Here is a 14,301-nt window from a genome sequence, read left to right as displayed (position 1 = left end):
TTTCACAGAAACCCTGTGGTACACTTCACTACTTGTCTTAACTAGAAAACATTAAGTGCCCATTTCTAAGTCACTTATTGGCATGGGGAATGGAATTACTGTAACGGATTTAATGTAATCAGGATTCTTCCCCTTAGGTTGTGAATACTCCTTTAAAGCACAAAACCTTTTGGGTCTATTAGTGAAGGAAAGGGCCTTTGAGTTGGGGGGTACAGTATGCCATAAGCATGTTAAAGATTGTGCCTAAACCAGGAGAAATAAAATTCTCAGGTTCATTAGTGACAACACATGGAGAACCCTTCCCTCTCCATCTTTGTCCTCAACTGGCAATGAAATGTCCACACGGCACTGGGGCTTAAGCCACAACCACAGACAGAATATGGAGTCTCACACTCGGCCGACAGCTAACCAGCAGCAACAGAGGTATTCTGCTGAATTTGAGGGAAGCTGAGCTCTAGATCAAGGCAATGCCAGGAGCGGAGCATCACCTGTCAGAAGTGCAAATTCCCAGGCCCTACTCAGGCCTACCTAATTAGAAACGCAGTAGGTAGAGCCCAGTAACAAGGGTCAATAAGAATCTAGGTGATCTCGTCCATGGTCAAGTTTGAGATTCGCTTTTGTAGACCAAGGTTCCAGCCTCTGTTCATCTCACCTCTTACTTCACCCATCTCAGGACAAGTTGTTCTCAGTTCAGAGTATTTGGGTTGGAAATCTAGAATACTTAGAGAGCATGCTGAGATAAACCTGGGTTTAAACTCTGGTCTGCCACTGAGTAACTGTATGGACACCCCACCTTGGCATATTATCAGTGCACACTAAATATTATTAACCATTTTCTACTAAATTTCCTTAATGCTTTCCTCAAAAGGCTGTCCTAAAGACAGAATGAGCTAATCAGTGTTAAGTTTCTCCCCTCCCCTCCCCAAGTCTTCAGTGTTAGGTCTCTCCCTTTTTGGTTTTGTGTGCTAACCTGGAAACTTAATTATCCATTTATTTCCTCATTTAGTCATGCCCTTAAAAAACACAGTACATTTTTTACAATAGGGAAGTGTATTCCAAGTTCCAAAATGTAATTTGGGACATGCTATGTTCCTTTGATATTTCTGGGTATATATTATATTGTTAATGTAGTCCAGGATAGTCAAATTCAAGGAGCCAGGGATTTCGAAGGTCCATAAAAATGAACATTTCCCCTCAATACTGATACTATTCTTGGTAAATTAGAACTCAAAGAGCTCACAGTTGTGACTTGTTTTTGGTGCTGAATCCACTAAGCTGAAAAGATATCGGGCATTCGGGCAAAGGTGGACTGACTAGGGCACAGTGGAAAGTAGACACTCCCAGTTTGGGCACCTGTTTGCCCAGGAAGTCAAACTCATCTGCATGTCAGTTCTCATTGGAGACACATCACATGGTGGCTTCAATGTCATGGCTCAAGGACGTGAACTTCAGGTGGTTGAAATGAACCACTCATATTTACTGCTCAACAGGAAAGGCACAAATTGTTAGCAGACACCTCAACCTTTGTTCAAGGTCCAATGAATGTGTCCAATGAGCAACTTCCCGTGAAAGAGCAGACCAAACAAATCCCACAAAACTACAGCCAGTATCTAATAAGCTCAGGAATATTGGGGGTTTCCTCCTCGGTGGGAGGGAGTCCGGATACCCAATCCCATACCTGATTGTTGTCCCTGTTTGTCCCACTCTAGTCATTTGTCCCAATCTGAGTCTTCACTGAGGTGGTGAAATCCACTCTAGGTTTTTTGCTGTTCTGAGCTCCTCACAACCCGTAGCTAGTTACTGGCTGGCCTTTTCATTCTGCCAGTCCGTCATATATCTGTCTGTGCAGGGTTTTTTCTGGGCTACCTTTTTTTCCTGACGTTCAGTCACCTCATTGCCCAGAATTATTTTGTAGGAAATCCACCTCTTGTTCAAAAGACATGCTGGGAAGAGAGCTTTAGTGGCTTTCTGCCTCACCCAACTGCTGAGGGCCCCGGGCCCTCCTTCTAGAGGCTGTACATTGTTTTTCTTTGTGCCACTTCCACCAGTGAATGCCCCAATGCACTGCTCAGTTTTTCCCTGACCATTCTCTTCCATCCTTGTGTAAGGCTGTTAATGTAACTACCACATATTTTAAGCTGGTACCCACATGCCCAGCCGATTTCCGCATCAGGAGGGAAGCTGGGAAGGAGAGAGCCAATAACGGATGTGCTGCTGAGTTGGCCACTATTGTGTGATTGTCGGCTACATCCCATGGGATCTCGGGGCAGCTGTATAAAACCTGCCTTGGGACGGTGTTTTCCCAAGAGGAGGAAGAACAGAATGGATCCTCGGACTCCTGTTCCTGTTGGCCAGTTGGACTCCACAGACCAGGACCTCCCCTGCACTTGCAGGTTGTCTTGTGTGGGTGCTAAACGAGTCCCCTGGCAGCACCCCAGGAAACATCCAAGATGACAGTCCATGGTGTGAATGGAGGCCTGAAGCACAGCTGTGTGGTTACAGGTCATACCTTGTGGGACTGGCACTGCAGGGATGGCTGGATTAAGAAACTGGAGAGGCCAAGAAGGTATGAAGTATTGCGTAAGGGGGGTGGTGCCTGTTACAAGATAATACGTGAATCAAGTCAAAGATGACTCACTATGTGCCATCCCTTTCATTCAATTATAAACAACTACCAAAGTTACATGCACTTAAAAAAAATTTATGAATACACGAGCTGGGGTACAGGCCAAAAAATATGCATACAAGAGCTGGGGTACAGGGTGAGGATTCACCAGAGACAGAGTGGGGAGCAGAACAGGCAGATCGACTGAAATACAGTGCTGAGGGGAGCAGTGGGTGAGGCAGGAGAGGTCTGCCGCCCCATGTGGGTTGCTCCCTGGCAGGCCTGGGATGGAACTGGTGCTGCAGACACTGCGGATTGCTTCATTGTGCGGTGCTTAACCCCTGGCGCTACCAGGGAGGCCCTAGATGCACTTTTAAAGCCATACATAGAGAGCTCTAGGAGATTCCGGTTGTCGGGTAGAGGAGAAATGGGGAAGCATATGGCTCGAGTTAAATGTACTTTATTGTCATGAGTCAGCTTCATGCCAACTGCATTATAAAAAAATTAATAAGGAAGTCCGGGAAGGAGGCAGCCATGCCTGCGCCAATGAGAATGTGAGCATGTGAGAATGTCACGAACCGAGGTTTATGGCGAATCTCTGTACTTGAGGTCCAAACGAAACGTACAAAGCAGTGCTTTAATCGGATCCCTGCATTCAGGTGGTTTTCTGAGGGCTTCCCCTGCGCCGGGGTCCCGGCGGCGGGGCTCCCCGCTGGCCACTGGAGGGCGTGCGCTGCTAGGCCAGGGCTCGCCGCGCGCTCCTTCTGGGTTTGTTTTCGCAAAAGGAAGGCAGTGCCCAGCTGGGAGGAGAGGAGAGGCGGGGCGCAAGTAGGCGCGGCTGCTGGCAAGGGACACCCCCCGCTCCCCCCACCCCCCACCCCTGCCCCCGGCCTCCCCCGGGAGGGCCTCCGCCCTGCGCGCTGCCCCGGGGTTTCGGGAGGAAGCAGCTGCCGGCACAGTACGACCTGGGCACCCCGCTGGCCTCTGCTTGACTTCCTGCTACACGACACCCCACCTTCCCCCAGGCCCGGGAAGGTCGCAAACTGAGGTTTTGTTTGGCTTGGAGGGGTATCTTTAAGGTTAATTTGGCAATATTTAAAAAAAAAAAAAATCGAGAAATGTTTAGCCTAAACATCCATATTTTCACTTTTCCCCTGTCACTTGGGATAGCTGACTGCACCCTCCACATGCACCCCCTTTCTGCCAGGGGATGTTTAGAATAAAATTTCTTTTTTGCACAACTGATTATAGTTAATTGTGGCTCCTCCACCCCCATAGTTTTCTGTGCACACAGAAAATTACCATAAAACCCTAACAGTCACCAGTCACCACAATCTCCTTACAAGGTAGAGGCACCGGGTGGTCTTCACGAAGTCCCTGTCCCCAGACTTCCCTGCCCAGCGGCCTGCTGTAGCTTCCTTCCTCTCAAACTTCCTCTCAAAAAGTAGAGAAATCCCCCCTTTTCAATCTAAATCACACAAGAAACCCCATTGTATAAAACAGGAAATACGATATTCAAATAAATGATCAATTTACATTGATAACATTTGCTGATTATAAAGGTAGTGCTAAGAATGATACTCCTTGGTGAAACCTGTATTTAGAGCAGGGACATTTTAGGGGCTGTAACCTCATCTTTGCATTCTTCTGCTTTGTCTTGGTCATCAGGATGGAGGATCCTGGCTCACCTGGGAGATAGTGGCAGGGTTGTGTTTTTTCTTTTTAACAGTTCGCCTCACACTCTGGGCATCTTCAACTAGAGGAGGCAGCAAGGCAGCATGGGAGGCTGTCAAGGGGTTCCATGTCAGTGTTTGGTGTTAAGAGACTGTGTTCCCAACCAGAACAGACACACAGACCGATGGAATTGAATAGAAAATCCAGAAATAAACCCACAGATTTATGGTCAACTAAACTTGGACAAAGGAGCAAAGATTATGAATTAGCGCAAATAAAGTTTGTTCAGTAAATGGTGCTGGGAAAACTGGGTCGCTACATGCAAAAGAATGAAGCTTGACCACTACCTCACACCATACACAAAAACCAACTCAAAATGGATTAAAGAACTAGACATAAGACCTGAAACCATAAAATACATAGAAGGAAATATAGGCGAAACACTACGTGATTTGCACATCAAAGACATCTTTACAGACACATCTCCCAAAGCAGTGATAGTGAAGGCAAAGATAAACAGCTGGGACTACATCAAATTAAAGAGCTTCTGCACAGCAAAAGAGACAATAACAAAAACAAAGAGAAACCCCACCAACTGGGAGAACATTTTTGCACCCAACACCAATGATAAAGGACTGATCACAAAAATCTGCAAAGAACTGATGAGACTCAGCACAAAGAAAATAATCCTGTCAAAAATGGGCAGAGAAGAGCTAAAAAGAAACTTCTCTGAAGAGGAAATGCAAATGGCCAACATGCATATGAAAAAATGTTCATCACCTGTAATCAGGGAAATGCAAATCAAAACTACCATGAGATACCATCTTACACCAGTGAGAATGGCACATATTAAAAAAAACTAACAACAACAAATGTTGGTGAGGGTGTGGAGAAAAAGGAACTCTCCTGCACTGTTGGTGGGAGTGCAAACTGGTCCAACCACTATGGAGAGCTTGTGGAGATTTCTGGACCTACTAAACATAGAGCTTCCATATGATCCAGCAATTCCACTCCTAGGTATTTACCCAAAGGACACAGAAACATCAATTCCAAAGAGCACCTGCACCCCTATGTTTATAGCAGCACTGTTTACAATAGCTAAGCTTTGGAAACAACCCAAATGCCCAAAAATAGATGACTGGAGCAAGAAGATGTGGTGCATATACACCATGGAATATTACTCAGCAATCAAAAAAGATAAACACATGCAATTTGCAGCAACATGGATGGCTCTGGAAGGGATCATGCTCAGTGAAATAAGCCAGAAAGAAAAAAAATACCGGATGGTCTCACTCATAGCAGGAATCTAGAAAACTTAAATAAGGGACCAGGAAAAAGAATAACTATAAGAAAGAAAATATCAAAATCAACAAACAACTATGAACAAGGGACACTCTATGTGGGGTGGGAGGTGGGGAGGGGAGGGATTGGGGTCAAAATAAGGGGATTGCAATTGTTTGGGGAATATAAAAATAAAATTTATTTAAAATAAAAAAAAAGACTGTGTTCCCAAATGTTAACAAGCCTTCCCAGCCTTGGACCATTTTAGCATCCTCACTGGAGATCCACCCTGAGGGCTGAGCAGACAAATGTGTCTGGAAGAGAAGCCTCTAACCAACGGCTGCAGCACAAGGGCCTCCGTCAGACACTTGCCTGTTTTTGCTCTGGGCCTGTCTGCAGATATCAGGGCCAAATGCCAGTGGAGGAAGACAGGTAGCTCAGGCGAGTTCTGTCCCCACCTTGCCATCCTTGAGGGCCTGGGGCAGAGGGTCAAGGGCCAGGCTCAGGAACCAGCCTGACCAGGGCTCAAACCCCAGCTCTACCACTAACCCCACACTTCCTTGACTTTCTCCTTGGCCCCTCTGCGGGACTGCCAGTTATGTTCCAAGCAGGTGTGCTTGCTCAGGCCCTTCAAGATGGCAGTTCTGTCGCAGCACACCACCCTGGCTGAGAGAACCATACCAAACCAGGCCAAGGGAGGCTTTGCTGGCCAAGGAGCTGGCAGATATGGGAAGATCAGCTTGGGCATCTCCCAGTGCCCCTTGTAGCCACCATGTGCTAACATCCTCTCCTGGAGGCCTCGGGTTACAATGGGCCAGGGTGACTTTGTCCTTGAGGCAGATCTTTGACTCCCTGTCCTCACCTGGGGCCCAACATTCCCAGCTCTCACATCTTTGCTTGATCCTGCCTGTCTGACTGCTCAGTGGATCACCTCCCTGTGCTGGGAGCTGGGGTGGCGAATACAGATTGGGTTACACATGGACCTGGGTTACCCCAGCTCAAGCAGCTTCCAGAGAGGCCATGGCTTAGAGAAGATATAGCCCAGCCTTGTATTCTCCAGGACTGGGACTGCTTAGCTGTTAGGAAATGGCTTTGACCTCACTGGGCTCTGGTGCCAGCTTCTGGTGGTGTGTGACTGGGTCTTCGTCTTCCCTGGCTATCCAAACAGCTATTTTAACACTGCAGTTCCTAGACAGAAGGTCCCGTTTAATTTTTCTTACTGTGATAAATGAACATTCTAATCATTTGCACAGGGACAATGTAGCGGCATTAATCACATTCACTAATCACATTCACGTGGTTGTGCAAACATCACCCCCATCCATCTCGAGCTTTCATTTTCCCAATTATCAGTGTAACCACGAAACACTTGCTCTCCACCCCCGCCCCCACAGCCCCATCATACGCCACACAATGTTCCTATTCTAGGCACCTCGAACAAGTGGAATCATAGCCACGTTCGTCCGGAAGTGACTGGCCTATTCAATTTCACGTCGTCTACAAGGTTCATCCATGCATTAGCGTGTCAGCACCGAGTCCTGCTTTAGGTCTCCCGTGAGCACTCTTGTCTCCATCCTCCACGTTTTACTTTGCAAATACGCAAATCTAAAAAAGTCAATCTCTTCTGTGTCTACTCATCTCCAGTGGGACACACAAATGGGGGGCACCCAGGTAGCAGGGAGTGCTCCCCCACAGGGCTCCTTGGTCCCTTCCCTGCACTCCCGGCTTCACTGACAGCCTTCAGGTTTTATAAGACAGTCCTCAGCAATTAGCCAAGTCAATATTTTATTTAAAAATACACACACACACAATAACAAGACAGAGAGAGGGAGATTTGGGAATGGGCTGACCACACGGTGCTTCTTCCAGTGCCTCACCTCTGAAAGAGGGGAGCTTCCCGGCCCAGTATCCAATTTAGAGAAATCTGAGGAAGTGGCTTCTCTCTCCTGAGAAATGTGAAGTAGCAAACCATTGGGGGGGAATTCAGAAAGCCCCCCCTGGTGGTAAGTGAGTCATCGTCCCTGAGGCACTTCTACAAGCAGGAGGGAGAGGCCAGACTTCCCTGGATGCTGCATTTCTTTCCCAGAGGGAAGGAATGTTTTCCAAGGAGGACTGAAGAAATATTCAGGGGTCCCAGAGCAAGACGAAGGCTCCCTTCTTGCCCACCGGGGCGGGACTTTGGCACCAAGCAGGAGCACAGGCTCAGAAGTCTTTCTGGGGTCCCTGGCCCCGGGAGCAGGTCAGTTGGGCCGAGTGTTCCGCAGAGCCTTCCAATGGCGGAGCCTGTGGCAGTCAGACAGCTGCGTCTTGGGAAGGAAAAGGCAAAGTCAGGACGGCCTGCAGGACAGGGTGCCCCCAGAAGCCATGCATGAGAAGGCTGCCCCGAGTTCCACCTGGTGCTCTTTTTCCCTGCAGCACTAACTTGTCTTTTTAGTATTAGTATTTTTAAATATCTTTCTAAAAGAGTGAAAAATACTGTAGTGGTGATTCTTACCCCTGCTCCTCCCACCTCAAGTTCCCTCCTCAGAGGTACTTTTAACTTTAGTGGGTTTTTTTTGCTGATTCCACCATCATTTTAAGTAATACATTAATACCAATCTTTAAAGATTTACCAACCTTAGACATTACCCATTAACTTTGTTTACTTTCTTTACATTTTTTTAAAAGATTTATTTATGCATACAAGAGCTGGGGTACAGACCAGAGGTGCGGGGGTTGACAGGGTCCACCAGAGAGAGTGGGGAACAGAACAGGCAGACTGACTGAAATACACTGCTCAGGGGAGCAGCAGGCAGTCAGGAGAGGTCTGCCTCCTATGGGGGTTGCTCCCTGGCCGGCCAGGGATTGCTTCATAGTGCGGTGCTTAACCCCCTGCGCCACCAGGGAAGCCCTACTTTCTTTACTTTTTTTTCCACCATTTTTTGTTATTGCCCTTCACCAGCTTTTTTGAGCAATGATTCGCCTATCATGCAATTTGTTGGGGTGTCATTAAATAAGGTTAAAACTTGCGCAGTAGGAAGGTTTGGGAGGCTTGAATATAGGGAATTGTTAAGGTTGCCAAGGCCAAGACTGATCACTTTGACCAGAATGCAGAAGCAGGGCCAGGACAATCTGTGTCAAAGGTCAATGCCCAAGGGCCTCCCCGGTGGCGCAGCGGTTGAGCGCTGGATTGCGAAGCTGCCTTCGGCCTCTGCGGCGCCGGTTCGATCCCCGGCTGCTCCCCGGCCACCGGAGGAGGGTCCCACATGGCGCGCAGACCTCTCCTGCCGCCCGCTGCTCCCCTCAGCAGTGTACTTCGGTCCTTCTGCCTGCTCTGCTCCCCGCTCTGGCTCTGGTGAATTCTCTCACCCTCCCGCACTTCTGACTATACCCAGTGCATGTATGAACAAAAACAAACAAATAAATAAAAACATGCCTCTATTAAAAAAACAAACAAACAAAAAAAACAAAGGTCAATGCCCAAGACCATACATCCCAGCACTCACCAGCCCAAACCAACTCCGCAGTCATGAAAAGCCCACAAAAACCGGTTATAAAACGGAGCCCCATCCTTCCAGCAAACCTCTCTGGTCTCACCTGCTGCTTCTTTTAGCAGTTTATTTCAACAAATCCACCTTTTCCGTTCTCCACTCTGCCTCTGCTGAATTCTTGCACCCCTGCACCTCTGGCCTACACCCCAATTCTTCCTTACGACACAATTCACCCACTTAAAGCATGCTTTTTAGGTCATAGTTTTCTTTTTTTTTTTTTTATTTTTTTAATTTTTTTTTTAATAGAGGCATGTTTATTTATTTATTTATTTATTTGTTTGTTTCTTTGTTTATACATGCACTGGGTACAGTCAGAAGCGCGGGAGGGTGAGAGAATTCACCAGAGCCAGAGCAGGGAGCAGAGCAGGCAGAAGAACCAAAGGACACTGCTGAGGGGAGCAGCGGGCGGCAGGAGAGGTCTGCGCGCCATGTGGGACCCTCCTCTGGTGGCCGGGGAGCAGCCGGGGATCGAACCGGCGCCGCAGAGGTCGCCGGCAGCTTCGCAACCCAGCGCTCAACCGCTGCGCCACCGGGGAGGCCCAGGTCATAGTTTTCAATAGTGCAACCATCATAGTGAGAACATCTTCATAAAGAAACTTGACCCCCACTAAGTCATCTGGAAGTCACCCCACTTTCCCCCTAACCACTATTCTACTTTGTCTCTACAGTGTGTCTGTGGTGAATATTTCCTATGAATAGAATCCCGCAATACGGATGCTTTGTGACTGGTGCCTTTTACTTAGGTGGCGGCTGGAAGGAAGCCGAAGCTCTGATGTGACGGTCTTTCTGCAGGGCAGCTCAGCCAACACTATGCACATGCTTTGATATTTCTGATGTATTTTTTAAAAAGAAAAAGTGTCAGATGAGAGAAAGAAGTAGATTAGCCCAAACAGCTGATTCAAGCTTTCATCAATTGTACTTCTAGGAATTTTCTTTTTCGTATTCCTTTTTAGTTTTATTTTCCACTAGTTTACATAACTGTAATGGGGGGGTTCCAACCTCACAGCTCTATAGGGTCTACATGTCTCACTCACTTTCCACCAAAGCTCCAGTGCCATTACCCCGTATCATCTTCTCTCCCCAATCCCTCCTCCCATTCCATCTGGTAACCAGAACATTAAGACACAGAGCATAAGAAATATTCTTGTTGTTTTACCAGTTCTCCTTGGTTATTTATAGTCTGCAAAGGAGACCATCCAGTAACTGTCTTTCACTTCCTGACTTGATTCACTTAACATAATCACCTCGAGATCTATTTTGTCCCCAAAGTCACTTACTTATTCCATCTTTTGAAACAGCGGTACAGTATCTAGGAATTCACTCCAAAGATGCAAATTAGAGATGTCGACAGGGACACATTTACAAGAATGTACATTACAGTGTGATTGAGTAATGAAGAATTAAGTACACTTTGGCAGAGTCACACAATGGGGCCATTCCAACAGCACAGAGCCCTTAGGAATGATGGAGAAGAACCATGTGGGGCAATCTAATAGATGGCTGGGGGGAACAGGTTAAAAAAATAACACATCAAGTCTGATCCTCTTAATAAAAGCAATGTGTGCGTCTATAGAGGTTATAGAAACATTCAGAGGAAATACTGGTAGAATAGATACCCCACAGGTGCTGTTTCTGGGGAAAGTGATAGAGCACTTTCATTAAATTTTTTCTAAATGCTCTACATGTTACTTTTGTCATTAGGAAACAAAGAAAATGCTTCGCATCAGAGGCTGGAATATCAGGTGTCCCTGGGCATGGTAGAGGCAGGAGATTCTTAGGTCCTATCTTTTCTCTCCCTCTAACCCCCACCGGTCCCTCAGGGCCTCCTCCACACAGGATTTGTTCCCTGTTGCTGAATTCCAGAAAAGGCCACCCTCCTGTTCCTCTTCTTCCCGAGTGAGGGACTTTTCAGAGATCACCTTTTCTGACAACGGGAACTCACCTGTGGACTGGGTGACACACGAGAACTTGTAGGACAGCCATATGCTCGCCATGCACAGGAAGGTGGCCATGAACCCAAAGACCTGACAGGAGAGAGAGAGGGAAGGAGGTTTCCAGATCAGTGGTCAATTACTGGCACAGTCTTCTCTGTTCCTCATCTCTGTGCTGGTTCCCGCACCAACTATGGCTAGGAGGGAGCTGGGGAAATCACCTGACCCAGCCACCTCATCCTCACTCAGGTGCACAGACCAGACCCTGTCCCTGTTGCCAGCGCCCAGGCCAGGCCTCTGGTGTCCACCTCTCAGCTCTTCACATTGGGCAACTTCAGTGCCCACGTTCAGATTTATGGTTACAACTGACCTGGGGCCAAACCATTCTACTTTAATTACTCTGGGTGAAAAGAGAAAAAGGGGGAACTGTAAATTTTAGTTTGGGTTTTAAAAATTTTAATGTTCAGGTGGATTTTATTGGGGGTAGCCTTGTTTGCACTGCATTTATAATAGCTTTGTGTCCTGCTGGCTTTATAGCTGCGTAAACAGCTTTGTTATCGGCCTTACACTGACAGGAACGTAACCAGTATTACACCGAGAGACGGTCAGGCTGTGAGCATGTCCTCTCTGAGCGTCTACCCAGTGCCCAAGTGTGAGAAAAGCTGACTGAGCCTGGTCTGACCTCCTCACTTGTGGACCAGAACAGGGTGCCCAGAGTCCAAGAGAGCGCTTGGGGGTCGGGGCGGGGGGACATGCATCAAATGTTTGAGCTGGAAGCAGCACACTTAAGTGTTTTTGGAACATCCAAGCCTGAAACCTTTTGCTTACTCGTGAGCAACACTGGCAGCTGCAGCAGCCAAAATTAACGAGCACTTACTATGTACCCACCAGTGTTCTAAGCCCTGCAGCTGTATTGATTCCTTAGCTGCCACCCCTTCACCACAACGCTGCCAGGTGGGTGCTGGTGTGAATCTCCCCTCATTTTATAGCTAACGAAATAGAGGCACAGGAGATCAACTGTCCTGCCTAGAGCCACACAGCCACCAAGGGCCCAGGAGGGATCCGGCTGAGAGACCACGCTGGACTCTGTCAGACACATAAAAGGCCTGGGGTTCACTATGGAATCACTGGTGCCAGGCTGAAGCCCCACCCCCCCCCAACCCTGACTCATGCCCACGAAGCCAGACGATGGGCAGGATTTAAGGTTTAATTTTTGTCAAGTCTGGCTGCTGGTTTACACAGCGCTGCCCCCAGCAAACCACACCACCCCGCCACCACCCCCCGTCCCCTTTCCCTGGCTCCTTTTGTACCGATTGTCTGCACCACATAATTAGCCTATTAGAGCCTGCCCTGGCCGCTCATTGTCTGTTCTGCACAATTAGCGCATTATCCACATCCCGGTCTCCAACTGTCTGTACTGCATAATTGAACAGTTTATTATAGCCCTACATGATGCTATTCTGGACGACAGTGCCTTGTTTGCTAATTGTTTCATGTGCCTTGGGCTGGAATCCTAAGCTAGATTACCACTTTCTCATAAGCAGGGACCCTAGCTTTCTTCTTCGGGCTCCCTCCTGGTGTAGGCTTGGTCCTAGGCACAAAGATGGTGTAGGCTAAATGGGGCTTATTGGGGTTCCAGGGCTAACATGGTTATGTGCCACCTGAGTCATAAAACCCAGTGGGAAGTTCCCTGTGTGGTCCTGAAGACACGGTGGGCAGGATTCCCTCGGTGCCTGGGTGGGGCAGGTGGCGGCCAGCAGTAGACAGCCGCCCCATTGTGGGAGAGGCACTTAAGGGACTTGGCTGATCCCTGCAGCCACCTCTGCCCGCTGCCCTTTGGAGGATGAACTCCACCCTGAGTGGAATTCTAGGTTCTAGCCCACCTTTGGTCCAAAGTCTGACCAATTTTGTAACTTGTGTGAGTGAAAGACACTGCGCATCACCTACAGAGTTTTGTCTTAAAACTCATTTTCAAAATCTTGCCCACTCAGTGAGGTGATCAGTATTAGCCCACAGGCCTCCACACTGTACACCACTAGCTAAATCAGGAATTAGCTGACAGGAATCTCGAAATCTTTTTAAAATAGTAGATGGACACATATGTATGTGTCTTAAATACATATCATTCCCACAGCACTGTATTTTTATATATTTCCATGCTGTTTCTACTCAGGCTTTCGGATGGGACAAGTCCCACCTTTCAAAGTTTTATTTCCTGGCCTGAACACTGTTAAAAAATAAATCAGAAATGACCAAGACAGCCTCTTGGCAGAGATAGCACCAGCTACCCACCCCCCTCCCCGCCCCTAAAAAGGGGCCTCAGAACCTTTCTCTGCATACTGCCGAGGCAGCCTTGAGGAACAAATGATCAGAATGGGCATGTGGATGAAAACCTGCTCGCCCCAACTTAAGCAGTGGCTGTGAGAGGGGGGTCTGGGACCACTCAAATTGCCACCAGCCATGGCGACCCTCCTGACCCTCGCTGTGGGCCCACGACGCAGATCTCTGGAGACTGTTGCTGGCTGGTCAAGATGGGTGCTGACTGACAGAAGCCATAGAAAGCAATCCCTTTGCTGCCACATAGCGAGCATTTGAAACATGAATTCACTCCTGAAAATGTCCTCACCGCTCCGGCTACCAGTCCGCTCTCGTTGGAACTCTTGGAGGCGGCCACAATGGAGGCGATTAGGAGGAGCAGGGTACCGATTAAATAGTGCAGAAATTCCTGTGGGCAAAACACAAAGCAGAGCAGAGGCTGAGGAGGTCCATTCTTGATTCCTGGAGACAACCAGGCGTCTGAAGCGATGAAGAGGAGGGAGAGAGGGCGGGACACCTTTCTTCCCCCTGAAACACCCCGACAGGAGCAGTGCAGCTCACAGCCAACAAATGTGCAAGGCCAGGCCTGGGAGGTTCAGTGAGAGAGAAGACGCAGGGCAGGCAGGAGAGGGACAAGATAGGACGGTCCTGTGTGAGCAGAGAGCCCTGGCAAGAACTGCCCCACTCCCGGGAGGGGTTTGCAGACAGGACTTTAATCTCTAGCCAAAGCTACCCAAAAAGCAAACCAGTTTCTCACAGCTCCTAGGCTGGAGAGTTTAGGTGAAGCTTCAGGCACTGAGGAGCAAAGACCATTGTGGCTTCTGCTTCAGGAAAAGTTCTGGGTGAAAAATGCGGTGGCTCTGGTGGCCGTGTGGAGTATTCACCCACTCTGTGAACATTCCTAAGTGGAGATTCAGGATCAGAGCCTAGGATGAGGTCACAACCCATCCGTAAAGTGCCATGG

General features: G+C 48.2%; 1 protein-coding gene across 1 annotated transcript in view; it reads right to left on the bottom strand.

The window, feature by feature from the left end:
* Positions 1-7,309: 7,309 nt before the first annotated feature.
* The window catches only part of CMTM7 (CKLF like MARVEL transmembrane domain containing 7), a 42,439-nt gene continuing 35,447 nt past the window's right edge, over positions 7,310-14,301 (bottom strand). Inside the window, exons 3-5 of the mRNA XM_037525698.2 lie at positions 13,648-13,746; positions 11,033-11,114; positions 7,310-7,866 (exon numbers count right to left, since the gene is read on the bottom strand). Of these exons, the coding sequence (XP_037381595.1) occupies positions 7,853-7,866; positions 11,033-11,114; positions 13,648-13,746 (195 nt within the window). The 3' untranslated portion in view covers positions 7,310-7,852. The remainder of the gene's footprint in view (positions 7,867-11,032; positions 11,115-13,647; positions 13,747-14,301) is intronic.

This window comes from Talpa occidentalis, unplaced genomic scaffold, assembly GCF_014898055.3.
Source record: "Talpa occidentalis isolate TD23 unplaced genomic scaffold, MPIMG_talOcc4v2.1 talOcc4.10, whole genome shotgun sequence".
NCBI classification, from domain to species: Eukaryota; Metazoa; Chordata; class Mammalia; order Eulipotyphla; family Talpidae; genus Talpa; species Talpa occidentalis.
This window is presented reverse-complemented; position numbering and strand designations above follow the sequence as displayed.